The following is a 15,682-nucleotide window of genomic DNA, read 5'->3' as shown; positions in this document are numbered from 1 at the left end:
GCAAACGTATAATAATTATGGACTGCAACAAAGAATGATGCTTAGCGGCAGTAATTAGTATTCACGGACCTCTGTTGCGTACGCTTTACTACTTTATCTCTGTCGACGAGACGACGCGTTATTTGTTATATTATACAAAACAAAAGAGACATTTTTTGTAAAACATCGAACAATTATTGACATGTACTGTAAATGTCCGAGTATGTAGACGCCTGATGAAATAATATTTCATTGAATAAAGCAAAGGTCAAACTTTACACACAAAACAATAAAATTGATATTTCAGTGTGAGATGATTGCAATTGTCTTGGCTCAATACAAATACAATATAAACATTGTGGGATCAGAATCTAAAGTTTCAAACTAATCTATGAGATATATTACTTAAATTAATACGCTACTTACTGGTCCTAGTCTTATAACAACTATTATAACATATACTGCTGATTTACAATTAAATAAGGTATATAACGTGTATTAACTAAAAAATATATATATAATTAACAATACCTGCAACTAGTTTCATCTTTTTATTTTGCATAAATTCAATTAAATATTTACTGATTTTACAGTTGCAGATACTCTCTTTGATAAGCCATGCACTGATAACATACGGTGGATGAAATCATGCCAAAATAATTATATTGAAGGGTATAATAAAGATATAATATGTTAAGAATAAATATTGCAACTGCAACAGTGTACTATTTATTTCTACCGCAGGTACTAAAATTTTAATAAAAATTTGAATCACTATCTATAATATATATCATAAGATTATCCGAACATTCATTTTAATCTTTTTTTTTTGATTCATTACAAGGTATTCTTAATTGGGATGATAACTACATTTGAATATATTGTTTTTTTATCATTTTTATTTCCAAAACTAGACAAACTATACGATAATATATAACAGTGGTATTCTGTAGATCTAAAAGGTTCCTCGAACAAAATGACTTGTAATAGTAATCTAATGACTAAGATCAATATTACTTTAACGTTTTAATAATATATTATAAGTAATAAAATAATTCAAATTACTAATTAATTTCTCAAAAGTAGGCTACATCAAATTTAATTTGAGTGGTACATAATTGATTTATTTAAAAACTGAAGAAATTACTATTGCAGTTGCAAGATACTCTTGTCTAATGGAAAATGGCGGGGTTCAGGGGGTAAAGCATTCCGTGGGTAATTGTTATGGGGGTAAAGGGGTAACGTAGAGTAGGTGGCAGACCTGGCGTACAATGTTAGGCACTAGGCGGCGTTAGTGTCGCGAGGGGGGGCCGCCCGAGCGCTCTAGTCATCGCGAGTCCGGGCCATCTGCCACGGGAACATCGCCATTATAAATATGTGATTACGGTTCACTATCGCATCGCGATGATTCGCGTGTAAGCTTTACTTCAATGGGTGTGTAGCCAAAGTTATTATTCTGTAATTATCATTTTTATTGAACTTAACAGGTGGTGATTGACATGAATATTCGCTTTAGATGAATATTGCGAGAAGTTTCTTGTTTGTTGTGACACTTGGTCATTCGTTTCAAATATTTGGTCAGTTGTGATTCATTCATCCATTCCATCTATCCATTCATTAGATAGCGACTGATTTATTTAGAAACAGTGGAAGGGTTAGCCAAACAGGTAGCCAAACAAACTTTTCGGCTCTCTATCTGTATGACATGTCGAATATTCGTCTGAATAACATGCTCAGAATGAATATTCATATCAAATGTCACTCTACCCTGTTAACTATAACCATACCAACTAATAAAAAATTTGTATAAGAATCAATAATAATTATATGGTTAACAAAACATTTGTTAAAAGGGTATATGATAGAGAGATGCTGTTAAAATAAATATTTAATTATTTTACAGTAAATATTGCTTGGTCCTTGTTCCTACTAAATATTTTTGGTAAAATATTGCTTATAGACTTTAAAACAGTACCATTGGTATTGCACCTCCAAAAATATCAAGTTATTTTTGGAGGTACACACATAGACTTAAACATTTAAATTTATGAATTTTCAATAAAAAATAACTTTGCTTACACCCCATTCGCTATGAAAACATATAGCACAACAATTATTTTTATTTCACCATGGTTAAGACAAATAAAATCATCGAATGGACGTTAGACATTCATTTATTAATAATAAGGATTTTATATGATTTAGTGACAGTTTCCACAGAACCCAATTGGTAAGAAATGATTTGATGAAAGCGTCAATGTGATAGCGGAAACACGAAATAGGGTGCGTTTCCACTGCAACTTAAGACCCAAACATTGTCATTTTGACTCTCAGACCAATTATAGAAGGACCATTATCACACCCAAATTCACGAACAAAATTGTTTGCAATTTTCTGAGGAAAACGAACTTACTTTTGGTATATCTTATACTAAACTAGAAGTTTTTGCCCGTTTTTTACAAAATTCAACTACATAAAAAGATTTTTTTATGGAGCTCTTTAACCGACGAACACAATTACAACTACGAAACATCGATAGTTTTTATAATTGCATTAGATCGTTGATCATATACTTTGACATAAAAGTAACGTCTAGTGAGTCAGGAGCCAGCCAGACTAATTTATTTCACACATATTTTCAGTCATGTCTTTTTAGCACTGTAGTCTCTTTTTGGTCTATTGATACTATTTTCATTGAAGTACAAGTGGAAACGCACCCTTAAGCTGGAGCTGGATAATGTTAGACATAAATCTACACAATGTCATAAATTAAAAACACCTTTAGAATAATATTTTGCCATTGACACCAATAACGGCCGTACCCAAAATATGTCTGTGTTCCTACATAATCACATTTTTGTAACTAGCAAAATTTAAATTTGAATTAAACTTGGGTACGCCCATGTACACCAATGATAAAAAGCCATAATATATTCAAATTATACAATTATAATTAGAATTTCGTATAATACAATAAAATAATTCACATTAGTACATGTATTATATTAATGTGTTTGTCATTAAATCACAGATCGAAGACTAAAATAATTGAAATCGTTTCCTAAGCTAACTTTTTAAAATGGTAAATTAAAAAAATAACACAGAAATTGAAGAAGGTAACTATGAAAGATAAGAGTATGAAAGTCATATATGCATGTCTGTCATGTTGGTCATGTCGAACGTTTCCTATCTCCGGTTTCACTCAACCATTTTCATCGAAAAATTCAAAAGTTTCAAAGTTTAAAGTGCACGAGACATATTGGTCAAATTGTTATTGGATATATATAGTAGGTTTTTTTTATTATATTTATCTTATTTCATTACTCTATTTATATCGTACATATTCGTATCGAATGGGCAGACTTTAAGAAGGTGCGTAATATGATGGTCATGTCGGTCGTGTTGAACGTGTCGTAGAGTTTCCATAACGCATCTTATTATTCCTATATTAATTATTACCACATTAAGAACTTTCTTGAATTTCAGAAAATTGGAATACCTTTTTGTGTGACATATTTTGTTTAAGAAGACAAAGAGTTCAAGTGAAATCGGTCTTGTCGGTCGTGCTCATGTAAGACGTGTCACATAGTTCCTAAATTTATTTTCATCGTAATATTCAAAAGAGTCAGAGATGAAGCCGCTAGAGACGTGATGGACGTGTCAGTCATGTCGGTCGTATCAGACATGAGTTCCTCAACCTCTTTTCTCTTAACAATTTTCATCATATTGAAAAGGGACAAAGATAAGGCGTATAAAGAGACATGATGGTCATGTCGGTCATGTTGGTCATGTCAGTCATATCGGTCATATCGGTCATGTTGGATGTGTCTCACTGACCGTGTTGGTGGTGTGACTGCGCCTGCTGCGTGTTGGTCGCCTCGTCCGCGGTGCGCTTGAAGAAGTTGTGCTGCAGAGCATAGTACGGCGTCACGCGCTGCTTGGGGTCGTATTCCAACATGCGCAGGATTAGGTCCTGGAAAACAATTGGCAAATCTCGTTAACATTCAATTCCTGGGGTAGTTTGGATGTAATAGTGTACTGTTGTATTTTGATGGATTTTATTATTATGAGGAGTGATTAGTTTAATATTTTTTCTTTGGTGACAAATGATAAGCGTTAGATCTAGATACTATTATAAACAGGAAAAATTGTATTTTTGTATGTTACGAAAAAATTCACAAACTACTGGACCTATTTGAAAAATTATTTCACAAATAGAAGCTACATAATCTCATCTCACATGAGACGAAATATCTTAGCATTCCGTGGATTCACCGTGCGGGTGCCGGGTCCATCGTGTAGCACAGAGAAAAACCCCGAGCAGATCCCCGACCTTGTGACCGATTGTGTAGGGTTAAAGACGACAGCGTTAGTTAACTGTCAAGGATGACAGTTAACTAACGCTCCCCTTCTCCGTTCCTGTTGTTCTCCCTGCTTTGCCAAATTTAGTAAAATCCTACTAGAGCCTTTTCTAATACAGAACTTGCTATATAAGTTATAGAGAGATTTCGCTGCTTAAAATAAAAATAAAATAAGCCTTTATTACTGCTGGTTAGTTACATTTACATTTTTAATTATATACATAATTCTTATTCATTAGCAGCTTGTCCTTCGACATAGGCCACCCCTAAAGATCTCCACTTTTATCTGTCCCTCGCCATTCTTATCCATTCAGGACCGGCGATCATCCTTCCAACGTTTCACCTGCCTTCCTTTATTCCTCTTACCATCCCTAGGATACCATTCTGAAATCCTTTTTGTCCATTTCTCGCCCTTTTCCCGTAACATGTCTATTGCCATTTTAGTGTTTTGTATACTTTTTCCACATTCTTAAATTTAGTAGCCTTTTTAATTTTTGTTAATTTTACTCTATCTTTTCTCCTAACTCCAGTTACACTTCTTTCTAATCCGTTTGGCATATATTAATTTTTTATTATTCTGTTAATGCCCTATTTTGCTGCTTAAGCTATATTTAACTTTTAATGGGAACTACGCGGGTGAAACTGCGAGGTTCTGTTAATTTTTTATAAAGTAAAAGCTCACCTTAAACTTGAGGTAGTCGGAGACGGAGTGTCCGGGCTCGCCGCGCCGCCTCGCCGCCGGCCCGCCGCCCTCCACGCCCAGTATGTCGTGCAGTCGCCGCGTGCCCGAGGCGCGGTACTTCCTGTAGCCGCTGTAAATTAATAATAATTAATATTATTAATTATACTATTTGACATGGAAAAATCACATTGAGTATGTTTCTAAACTACGTGGCGACCCCGCACTAGTAAGCGCAGTGTTGGCCGACCCCCACCAGGTGGACTGACGACATCAAGCGAGTCGCAGGGATTCGCTGGATGCAGGTGGCTCAGTATCGTGATGTTTGGAAGTCCCTACAAAAGGCCTATGTCCTGCAGTGGACGTCCATCGGCTGATATGATGATGATGATGATGATGATGTTTCTAAACGAGTTAATCAGGCGTCGTATAGTTTATACATGTTATCAAAAAAGGTAAACCATGATGTTCTAATGACTGCATACCATGGTTATGTAGTATCTATACTAAGGTACGGTATCATATATTGGGGAAATAGTGTTAATAACAATAGTTTATTGATAGCGCAAAAAAGATGCATCAGAGCAATTTGTAAATTATGTCAACGAGACAGTTGTAAACCGTTTTTCAAAAAATTTAAAATATTAACGGTACCATCATTATATATTTATGAAGTAGTCATGTTTGTAGTTAATAACAAAAAAATATTTATACCATATTAAAATGAACGCGACAATGATAAATTTAGATGCGAACTGTACCATAATAGTTTATTCATTGCGGCAGTAAGAATTTATAATAAGTTACCAAAAGAAATTAGGAAAGAAAAGAATATAAATTGTTTCAAAAATAATTTATATAAATACCTAACTCAACAGGCATTCTACAGTGTAAATTAGTATTTAAGTTGATATTATTGTTATTTTCATACATATTTTAATTGTATAGATGTAAATTTTAAATGGTGAAATTCAGTTAGGACCCAGTTCAGGTGCCGCCACGCACAGTAATGTTCACTTATTATGTTTTCTAAGTTGTATCTAATAGTATGAGCTCAGCCTGGCCCCAAAAGTCGACAATAGTTGGACGATATAAGGGAGGGAGGGACTATCAGCAGCTAAAAGAAACGGCTAAAAATAGAAAGATAATGTTTAATAATATCGTAACGCGTAATGTAATCCACCGTGTAATGTAATGCAAATTGTACGTGTGAACGGCACTACGAGCATTACATGTAACGCTCGCGCCAGCATTCGGGCTGATCCAACGGCTGTCAGTTTTTTGCGCGAGCGCTCTCGCTCGTAGTGCGTAGACAATTCGGTTTGAGTTCGTGTCCACTTAGATTACGCGTTACACACGTCTGGACCTGGCTATAATATCAGTTTTATTTGTGTAAACATTGGTGACTGTAGTTTGCGTTACTAAATGTATGGTAAAAGTTAACCCAAGAATTGGTGCATTTTTACTTCAACTTCTTGTAACTCTAGCTAGAACTGCTATTGTAGCAATCAAAACTTAGTAACACTTATTAAATATGTAACCTAGATGATAGTGATATAAAAAAAATCTCTTTCAATCAACAAAAAGTGTGTAAAAATCCATACTGTAAATTCTGATATTCATGTAAATATACAATTTGGATATACTATACTATAGGAAATATCAACATACCCGTCCTTGCCGGCAACTTTCTTTAGGACGTAACCACCGCCTTCTGACGCTGGTAATTTGTCGAAGAACTTTCTGGTTTTGTGTGCCTGAAATAAGAATAGAAAATATTAGTTTGCAAATATTAATAAATTATAATCTGTCAATGATGTTTGAAGCTTTATATATACCTGCTATATAATAAAAATTTGCCTATATGATATAACTTTACGATGTTTGATCTTACATTATGTGCAAAATAATGCAACCTTACATTTATAAAAGCATCTAAATGGACTATCAAGAAGTTTTCTTTTAAACAAATTATGTAGCTGTATTTAGACACGCAGAGAATTTTCTTAATTCTCTGCGTGTGAAATCTGCCAATCCACATTGGGCCAGCGTGGTGGACTATTGGCCTAACCCCTCTCATTCTGAGAGAGGACTCAAGCTCAGCAGTGAGCCGAATATGGGTTGATAATGATGACGATTAATATAGAAGAACTAGTAGTTATAATAAACAATACACAAAACAAAATATAGAAATGAAAATAATAGCTATAGACATGCAAGTGATCAAAGTTTTTGTCTTCAAAACTGCACCAGCGCCAGTGCAAGTAGCAACTGCACACACTTAGCACGTTCGCAGATTTCGCAACAGTGATTCTTAAGTGTTTGCAAAAGTTGTCTTATTTCCAATTAACAATGGAAGTGGGTCGGACTGTCGCTACGGTTACACAATTAAACGGCGCAGCGGCTACATATTGTCGAAAGTTAGACAATTATCGCGAGCTAAGAGCCATTATGTCTTCATCCCGAACGCGGGAGAGATATAATTATTTGTTGCAGCTCCCCGATGTTTTACTGTGTCTCGCGAATCGCTCGATAGTTTCACCAGTTTTCGGGAATTAATTAGTTTAAGGATTCAAAGATTTTATCAAATTTAATATTTTAAAAAATCATCCGAAGGTCATGAAATTAACTAGAATAACTTTTATGCCAGAAATTACCCGCAAAACAGAAAAGTTTGAATGGTGTTGCAATATGAGCTGAATTAAAGAAAATTATTTACTTGGTTTTTTGGACTCGTGATCCAAAATCACTAAGACATAATCATTTTTTTACTAGATTACTTAATTTGAATAAGACTTCGACGAAATAATATTGGCCAACAGGGCAAATAATCTTATTTAATTATTTTCATACTGATCCAGCTTTACGAATGCGTATTTCACTGGTTAACATTGGTCTTTGAAAATGCGACCTGTCAAAAGGTCGACGACAAAGCAGAGCGAGAATAACTGTCATTCGTTTAATCGCAATTTAAATTGGTAGGTATTCGAATAAGGCATCATGACATCTCCTTATTTTTTTTAATTTATGGCCAATTTTAGGCCCCGAATTTGTATGGAGACAGGCTTTCTTAGCTTTATTGAAGCAAAGTTACCTGATCTAGCAAATGGTCCGGCGGCATGCCCAGCACTTCGACGATCTTGTTCATCTGGTCCAGCTCGTTGGCGCCGCTGAACAGCGGCTCGCCCGTGTGCATCTCCACCAGTATGCAGCCCAGCGACCACATGTCGATCGCCAGGTCGTAGGGGATGCCGAGCAGGACCTCCGGCGACCGGTAGAACCTTGACTGGATGTACTGGTATATCTGTACACGAGAAACATAAAGAGGACAAGGTTAGAATGGCAAACTTTAGAGTAAATAAATTATTTTCATTGATCTTTATCTTTATCATCATTTGAATAAACAAATTTTAGTGCATCATCATCAGATCCAAATAAAGGCTTTGAACCATCTGCATCCACCGGTTTCTTGTAACCCATTTGATGTCGGGTTAATGCTAGTGAGGGTCTAGCAATGCGCTTCTAGGTCGCCAATCTTTGGGACCTTAGTCAAACTCCATTTCAGCTTTGCGACTCGTTCACTCAGATATACTCCGATCATATCAATGCTTACTCCATCGCGCGCTGAGTGACTCTGAGCTTTCTTTTGAGACCTGTAGTTAGAGATCAAGTCTTTATCTAGCTTAGTTAAAAACTTCTAAACTCGGCTTTTTCTGCACATTTGCGTAGTAGCATCTTCCAAGCTATGCCATGAACTAAATAAAACTTTACTTTTTACGCGCAATTATATAAAATTTTATGAGTTGAACGAATACTCGTAATTTTAAGTGAAACTACATAGGTACATCAAAGGCACCTAAGGTCATCTCAATTATTTTAATTACCACATACTCGTTAACGTCCTTATCAGCATGGTTGCGTTCAAGGAAACAAATTGCGCAAAGGTTGCTCATTATTCATTAACAATAAAAAAAATAATATCAAACTAATCATGATTCATCCAAATTAATTAATTCACAGTACATAGTACTTATATCATAAAGCAGACTACGCACAAACGGATAATAGTATCCTCCATGTTACTTCCATAACTGTGTCAGAATCTAAATGACACATGTCGAAGTCAGATCCGCAAATTTAATGCAAAATAATCGCAATACAAAGTGTTAATAAACAAGAAAGAAGATAAAGAATAATTCTTTAAAAACACCTATCTATCATTGAAGATATTTTGAAATTTTTTGTTGGAGGGATACTGAAGCCAATTTTTATTTTATTTTTGTGAAATTTGGCACGATTTGAGACCATAACACGAAGGAGGTTATAGGAAACTTTTATGCCGCGAAAATAAAATCAGAAGACGAAGTCGCGGGTGTCCGCTAGTACTTAATATTTAATACTATTTGTTTAAGGTACACCCCGTGCGTGCAAAGTCCAATAAATTTTCCTCAATCGCAGCCGGGAACAATAACTCGAATAGTACCGAGTTTAATACATTTACGCGTAATTGAAGATAACCTTTGCCCAATGGAGTACTAAATCGGAAGACCCCGGGGTGATTTATCTCAAACAATTAGCTCATGTGTATAATAATGGAGGCGGAGTTAGGATATCCGACCGTTTTCATTGGAATTCAACATTTTTTTTAACAGAACGCTAAAGAGTTACATTTTTTGAGTGGATGCATTAAGTCAATCATTGGCAGTCTCAAATTTTTAATGGATTTCAGCATACTTCAGCAGTTTGTCTAACATAGTAACTTTATGGCTTGAAATTATTAAAAAATGTAGAAGTTTTCACTAGATAAAAAAATCACTTTGTTTCTACCTACTTAATCTATTTTAAGACAAAGGTTATCATCGCTTACGTAACAGCGAATATCATGAATGAAATACGAAAATAATCGCGCGCACACATCGAAGGAAGTGTAATCTAAAGCTACGACCGCGTCGAGCGATTCGAACGCCCCTCGAGTCGAAACGCGGAGTTTTATCTGACTCATTGAGATCAGAAGGTTAGGTTTCGCAAAAGCTCTATCAATCAGAGACGAGCCCTTAAGGGCTAGAAAAATTATGATATCATAGAATTTTTAGCTTGAACATGTGATGGGACGGAACACATCACTTAAGGAGTCTTCTGTAACATATTATCCTCGGCTTAGAGGGCCATATTATGGACTAACGCTAAAACTAATAATAACTGATGATCAGTTCATTACCAAACGTGTTACATCAACAACTTCACCGTCAATGACCCGAATACAAATGCAAGAGGTCTAATATGGTTTTAACGCCCCCCATTTGACTATTGTCGTATCTACTTGTACTCGTAGTACAAACTTTAGGCTTGATGGGGAAAAAAATATAATCTAAGTTTTTATTATAAGAAGGAAATTCTGTTTGTTTAGAGCAAATATGCTCTGAAACTACTGGACCTATTTTAACCTTTTTCTGCCCATAAAAGCCACATTAGCAGCAAGTAATATAGGCTATATTTTATCTTGTTATTCCCAGAAAAACCTAAGCTATGCGTGTTTATGATAAAGCTAACGCACTTTTTTGACTATTAGTGAAATTATAAATTCGTCCACTATTCGGTCACGGTCAGTGAGGACGTAGCCTAACGCACGTGTCCTCTCAAATGGCGCGAAATAGCGAAACGTAAGAGGCGATAACGATATACATTGTCTTTGCATTATGCAATCATTACGATTATTGTATCAGACAAGCTAAGCGATCAAACTTATGACGCTCTTCATCAGGTAATCAAAACAAAGTTTACGTATTAGAACATGCACCTCAATATCTTTATAGTGGCTTGGCAGAAAGGCGCCGAGCTCTAATCCGACAGGTCTGGGATTTGATTCTTGTCCGTTGGACTATTGTTGAACCTTGAACAAGTTATTCGCTTAGTGTGAGGCCAAAGAGGAATGTGTAAGTTGACAGTGTTAGTTTCTCTTCACCTCTCTATTTCTAACTCTCCCTCTTTATCTTGGAAGATTAAAAAGTTTTTAATTTTGAACAGTTAAAAGCAGGAAATGTACAAAACGTGACGGTGATCTCACAAAAATCTTTTACCTCGAACAAAGACAGACACAAACGATTTTTTTTTTAATATGAAGCACGTTTTAACCATACACAGCGTTCCCTTTTCCACTCAAACAAAGCGAATATCTTGTGCTAGGAGCTGATACTTCATACGACAATATAGTTCTTTGGGCGGAGATCAAACCTAAGACCTTTCATATGCTATATTTTAACATGTATTCCCAACTACGCGGATGAAACCGCTGGGAATCTGCTACTATTTAATATAGACGAACTAAAGAAATGATTGATATTGACATCACACGTACCCTTTGACCTAGTTGACATGAGCTCCCGAAGTCCACAATCTTGATGGCTGACCTCTTGGGGTTGCATAATAAAATATTTTCAGGCTTAAGATCACAGTGAATTATATTTAGTTCTGAAACAAAAACAAATGTCTACATTAATAACACGTTCATTAATTACATTCATAGGATAACAACACTCGTATTTATCGTGTTTATTTATCAGTGTAATAAAATTGTATTGCTGTACATAAGCCTGTCTTTGTAGAGCACTGTACAACTGTACAGCTATGATACACCACGCTTATCCATTGCGTGTAGGTGTGCTTTAATTCAGTAGAAAATGTGTGCGTCTCAGGACCAGTGGCGTGAATAGGGTGCCACCGGTGTCCAGGCACAAGGCGTATACTCTCGGGGGCGCAAGAATAGACAGAATTAAGCATCAGAATGGGCAACGCATTTGCAATAGTGAACCTGCGTTTGAGTGAGACACAGGGCAAGGGAAACTCGCACAGGGCGCGGAAAAAGCACTGCTCAGGACGTTATAGAAATAATAACTTAAGCCTGCTGCCGTATGCGTGAGAGAAAGCGAAAACAGACAGAGTAGCGCCGTAACGCGTTACGTTAAGATGCGGTTTACCCTCCCATAAGAAAAAAAACAAGTTAGCGAATGTAACTCACCAGGTTGACTAAGGAACAGTAACGCTGTGCACAGCTGCTGCGCAAACTTCCTCGTGAGGTTGAGCGACACGCCGCGGAAGTTGGTGTTCCGCAGCAGGTCGTACAGGTTGTAGGACAGCAGCTCGAACACTAGGCACAGGTGGTTCCGCCACATGAAGTGACGTTTCAGTTTTACTGCAAGGTAACACAAAATCGATTAGTGGAACATTTTTAACTGTAGACATGTGTGAACTCGGGAAGACTTCTCTAATCTTCTCGGGATTCACAACTGATCAGTGGCGTGCACTCCATAAATAAATACATGCATTGCCAGAATAGTCATTGTGACCCTGGTAGACGTTTTTGTACAATTTGTCAAAAACCTTGGGCACGACACTGTCACTCACAGCTCAAGCCCCTTTAAGTTCTCATTTGCCTCCGTTTGTGTTATGCACAACAATGAGTACATAGCAAGTCTAGTGCATCAGTCAATAAGCAAGGATCCCTAAGGACTAACGTCATTGTTCTCCTCCTCCAGTAACATTGCGCCTTACCAGTTTGAAATTTTTACGTCACTTCTTGAGAAAGTTTTAAACCTAATATCTCCAGGCTGACTATCCTTTCTAATAATTAAAATGCGCTATGAACTCGAGATTACTTGTTTGTATATGTGTATTTGTTAGTTGAATAAACAGAATCCTGGACAGGCCAGTAAATAATATAGCTGTAAATTTGCAAAAAAAACTGACATGACTATTATAACAGACGTTATTTCTATTGTTACACATGATATTGACGTTATTTTCACGGTAACTTTTAAAGAGCAAATTTCACGCACAAAATTCCATCCATCCATCGAAATAAAAATCATCGCCTAGTCAATAAAGGTGTCTTGTAATATAATCCAAAGTTCAACGGTCAAATCTAGAAGACTACAGCTAATAACCAAGCAGATTGCCTTAGGCCGTGACAAAGCTCTCTAGGGGTGAAAGATAAGCGGAACAATTAGAAATGAGCGTTATCAATATAACTACGCCCGACAGCGTTCTTTGCTTCGATGTTGTTAAAGTTAGCAAAATTTATTATAGAGACATTATTATTTATGATAACAGGGACAAATTAGCAAAATACCCGCAGAATGTTATGATTCTTCATTAATCTAATTTTTGATATCTGCATTTGGTCGACAGATTAGTAATAAACGGATTTGTGGCCGGATTCATAGATAATGATGCAACTATTAGCGACTGAATATTATTGTAAATAATAATAATGATTGTCATTCATCCAATACATTTAATAAATGAAGTAGGTACAGAGTTAATTCATAGGTTAGATATAAATAAAAGAGCATTGCAATGCTCTTTTACTTTATATACTTTAAAATTATTATTTGTTTGTATTGCACGAACATTTATAACGAAACGTGAGACATGTTTTAATCGATAGAAATAACACCTACAGGTAAGTACATAAGTCAGCTCAATTACTCCAATAGCACAATTTAATCAAAACCACAATACCAGTTTCGTACCCAGCCTAAATTAGAGAATTATCTTTAATTTTCATAATATCTAATTTCAAGGTATTATAAAATTTCCAGTGAAGCAAATTAAGTAAATTGAGAGCTTAACGGTATTTTCAACCGGCACTTTCTCCATTGTTCAATTATATTCTTATTTTATTGTGTAATTTTTACAATAATTGTGTCAAAAGAAATACAATAATATGGAGAAGACTCACCTATATAATACTTATTTTCAGCATCTGCTCTGTTCATCATTTCTAGTAACTTGACTTCTATTTGTGCCTGATTTAGGAAAGGTTTCTTATTTTTAATAATTTTTATCGCTACTTGACACTGCTCCTCGTGGTCGTACGCTTTCACAACCTGTAATGAAATAAGTACATTTTTTTAATAATATAATATTAGATGATATTATTATGAGGCATCCTTATAGGAGAGGTGATTTGGAGCTTACAACTACTACTCTGCTGGAATGCGGATTGGCGGGTTTTGGGTGATAATATTTGACTTTAACGATCCCTGATCACTGATGTTAATGATAACGACGAAACCGACAGTTTTAGTGCTCTCCAAGACATGAAGGTGTAAAACCACTAACTTCGAAACTCTAATCTGAGATTGTTTCGTAAGTAAAAAAAGCTCATATTTTCACAGCCCAACTCAGGCCTCGAACCCAGTACTAAATGATCCGGATCCACACACACAGTCTATTGATTAAACCAAAGAGAACAAAGTTATTAAAATTATCAAAGTGGAGAGAGCCAGTTATCAAAATGAAATACATTTAACTAATATAACCATCAAAGTAACTAATATAACAAGGAAGGCGTATTATATATATAAATAAAGTATATAAATACTGACACAATTTAGCAAAAGTAAATAATTGAAAACATTGCCGGAATTACATTCATATGCGAATTAAGGATAGCATACATTGTAAGTTTTTTGGGACTATCATACACTACAACACACCACGACTTGTTAAAACAAACTTTATCATAGGTTTATTAGAAATTACGAACTTAGGAAAGCGATAAAACCGACCTACCTTATTAACGTTGTACAAGTTTTAAATCTGAGGAGGGAAAGGTGTGCCTTGGCATAGACCATCTTTGAGATAGACAGTCTTAGTTTCAAAATATTTGAATACATAATTTATATTCAAGTTCAGAATTCAGAAGATTGAAAAAGGTTAATAATGAAATAAATCTGTAACACGAACACATAGCAAACAATACAGAAACAGATACTAACATGACGCAAGAAATACTCAAATTACTAGAGACTAAAGTGTAAACGGTATATCCCACCTGTCCAAACGAGCCTTTGCCGATCGGCGACGAGATCTCGTACCGGTCGAGGAACTTTTCGCCCTGTTTGATGATATAGTCGTGGTTGTCGTCGTCGTAGCCGTCGTTGTAGAGCTTCCGTTCCTTTTTGTGTGAGCCATCGTCGCCGAGGTACTGTTGCGCTCTCCGTTTTTTCTTCGCGTAGTACACCTGCGGACAACATGAATGGATCATGTTAATGAAACGCTTTTTAGTTGTTGGCTAATCGAAATTTCAATCAAAATAGTTAAATCCGTATAGTTCTCAGTTTTGCCTACACACTTGTCATATTGTTTAAAGTAAATGGAAGAAAAAGAGATTCTGTTTTATAACATAATACAAAAATAATGGATATTCTATTACATTTCTACACCTGTACGACTGGTACTGAAATTTTAGGCGACTTCTGGTGTGAGCGTACGATATTTATATATTTATTCGACTCTATTTAACTACAGACTAAAGTAATACGTTATACATCACAGTCATTGTGAATATCTAGAGCTCCTACTAACATATGCGATACTTTCTGTACACTTTGGCATGATCAAAATAATATCATAACTTTGTTAGTTTCCAGCGAACGGAACCGTATAAGGACAGGAAATATTAAGCCGGGAAGCCCGTATAAGATTGAAAATACTCGTACATTTTTCAACATATTTTACAAGCACACTCCGCCGATACAACGCTAATCCCTAGGCAAGCCTAGAACGCTCTGTTTTGACATCGTGCATAATATATGTGGACGAGGGATTAGACGTTAATAAAAACGTCTTAGACGACAAATCGTGAAGGATGGAGGATGTT

At 35.8% G+C, this 15,682-nt stretch overlaps 1 protein-coding gene across 6 annotated transcripts in view; it reads right to left on the bottom strand.

The window, feature by feature from the left end:
• The window catches only part of LOC112057845 (serine/threonine-protein kinase minibrain), a 224,103-nt gene that overhangs the window by 8,792 nt on the left and 199,629 nt on the right, over positions 1–15,682 (bottom strand). For 5 of the 6 annotated variants that reach the window (XM_024098400.2, XM_024098403.2, XM_024098402.2 and 2 more), the window contains 8 exons: positions 14,855–15,043; positions 13,757–13,904; positions 12,035–12,208; positions 11,375–11,487; positions 8,114–8,323; positions 6,691–6,776; positions 5,023–5,152; positions 3,817–3,952 (listed from right to left, as the gene is read on the bottom strand). In XM_024098400.2, coding sequence (XP_023954168.1) covers positions 3,817–3,952; positions 5,023–5,152; positions 6,691–6,776; positions 8,114–8,323; positions 11,375–11,487; positions 12,035–12,208; positions 13,757–13,904; positions 14,855–15,043 — 1,186 coding nt within the window. Of the gene's footprint in view, positions 1–1,240; positions 1,327–3,816; positions 3,953–5,022; positions 5,153–6,690; positions 6,777–8,113; positions 8,324–11,374; positions 11,488–12,034; positions 12,209–13,756; positions 13,905–14,854; positions 15,044–15,682 lie in introns of all 6 variants that reach the window. The other variant, XR_008251528.1, reaches the window with a different exon arrangement.

This window comes from Bicyclus anynana, chromosome 16 (genome assembly GCF_947172395.1).
Source record: "Bicyclus anynana chromosome 16, ilBicAnyn1.1, whole genome shotgun sequence".
Lineage (NCBI taxonomy): Eukaryota > Metazoa > Arthropoda > Insecta > Lepidoptera > Nymphalidae > Bicyclus > Bicyclus anynana.
Note: the sequence above shows the minus strand (reverse complement) of the source record. Positions and strands in the feature narration are given on the sequence as shown.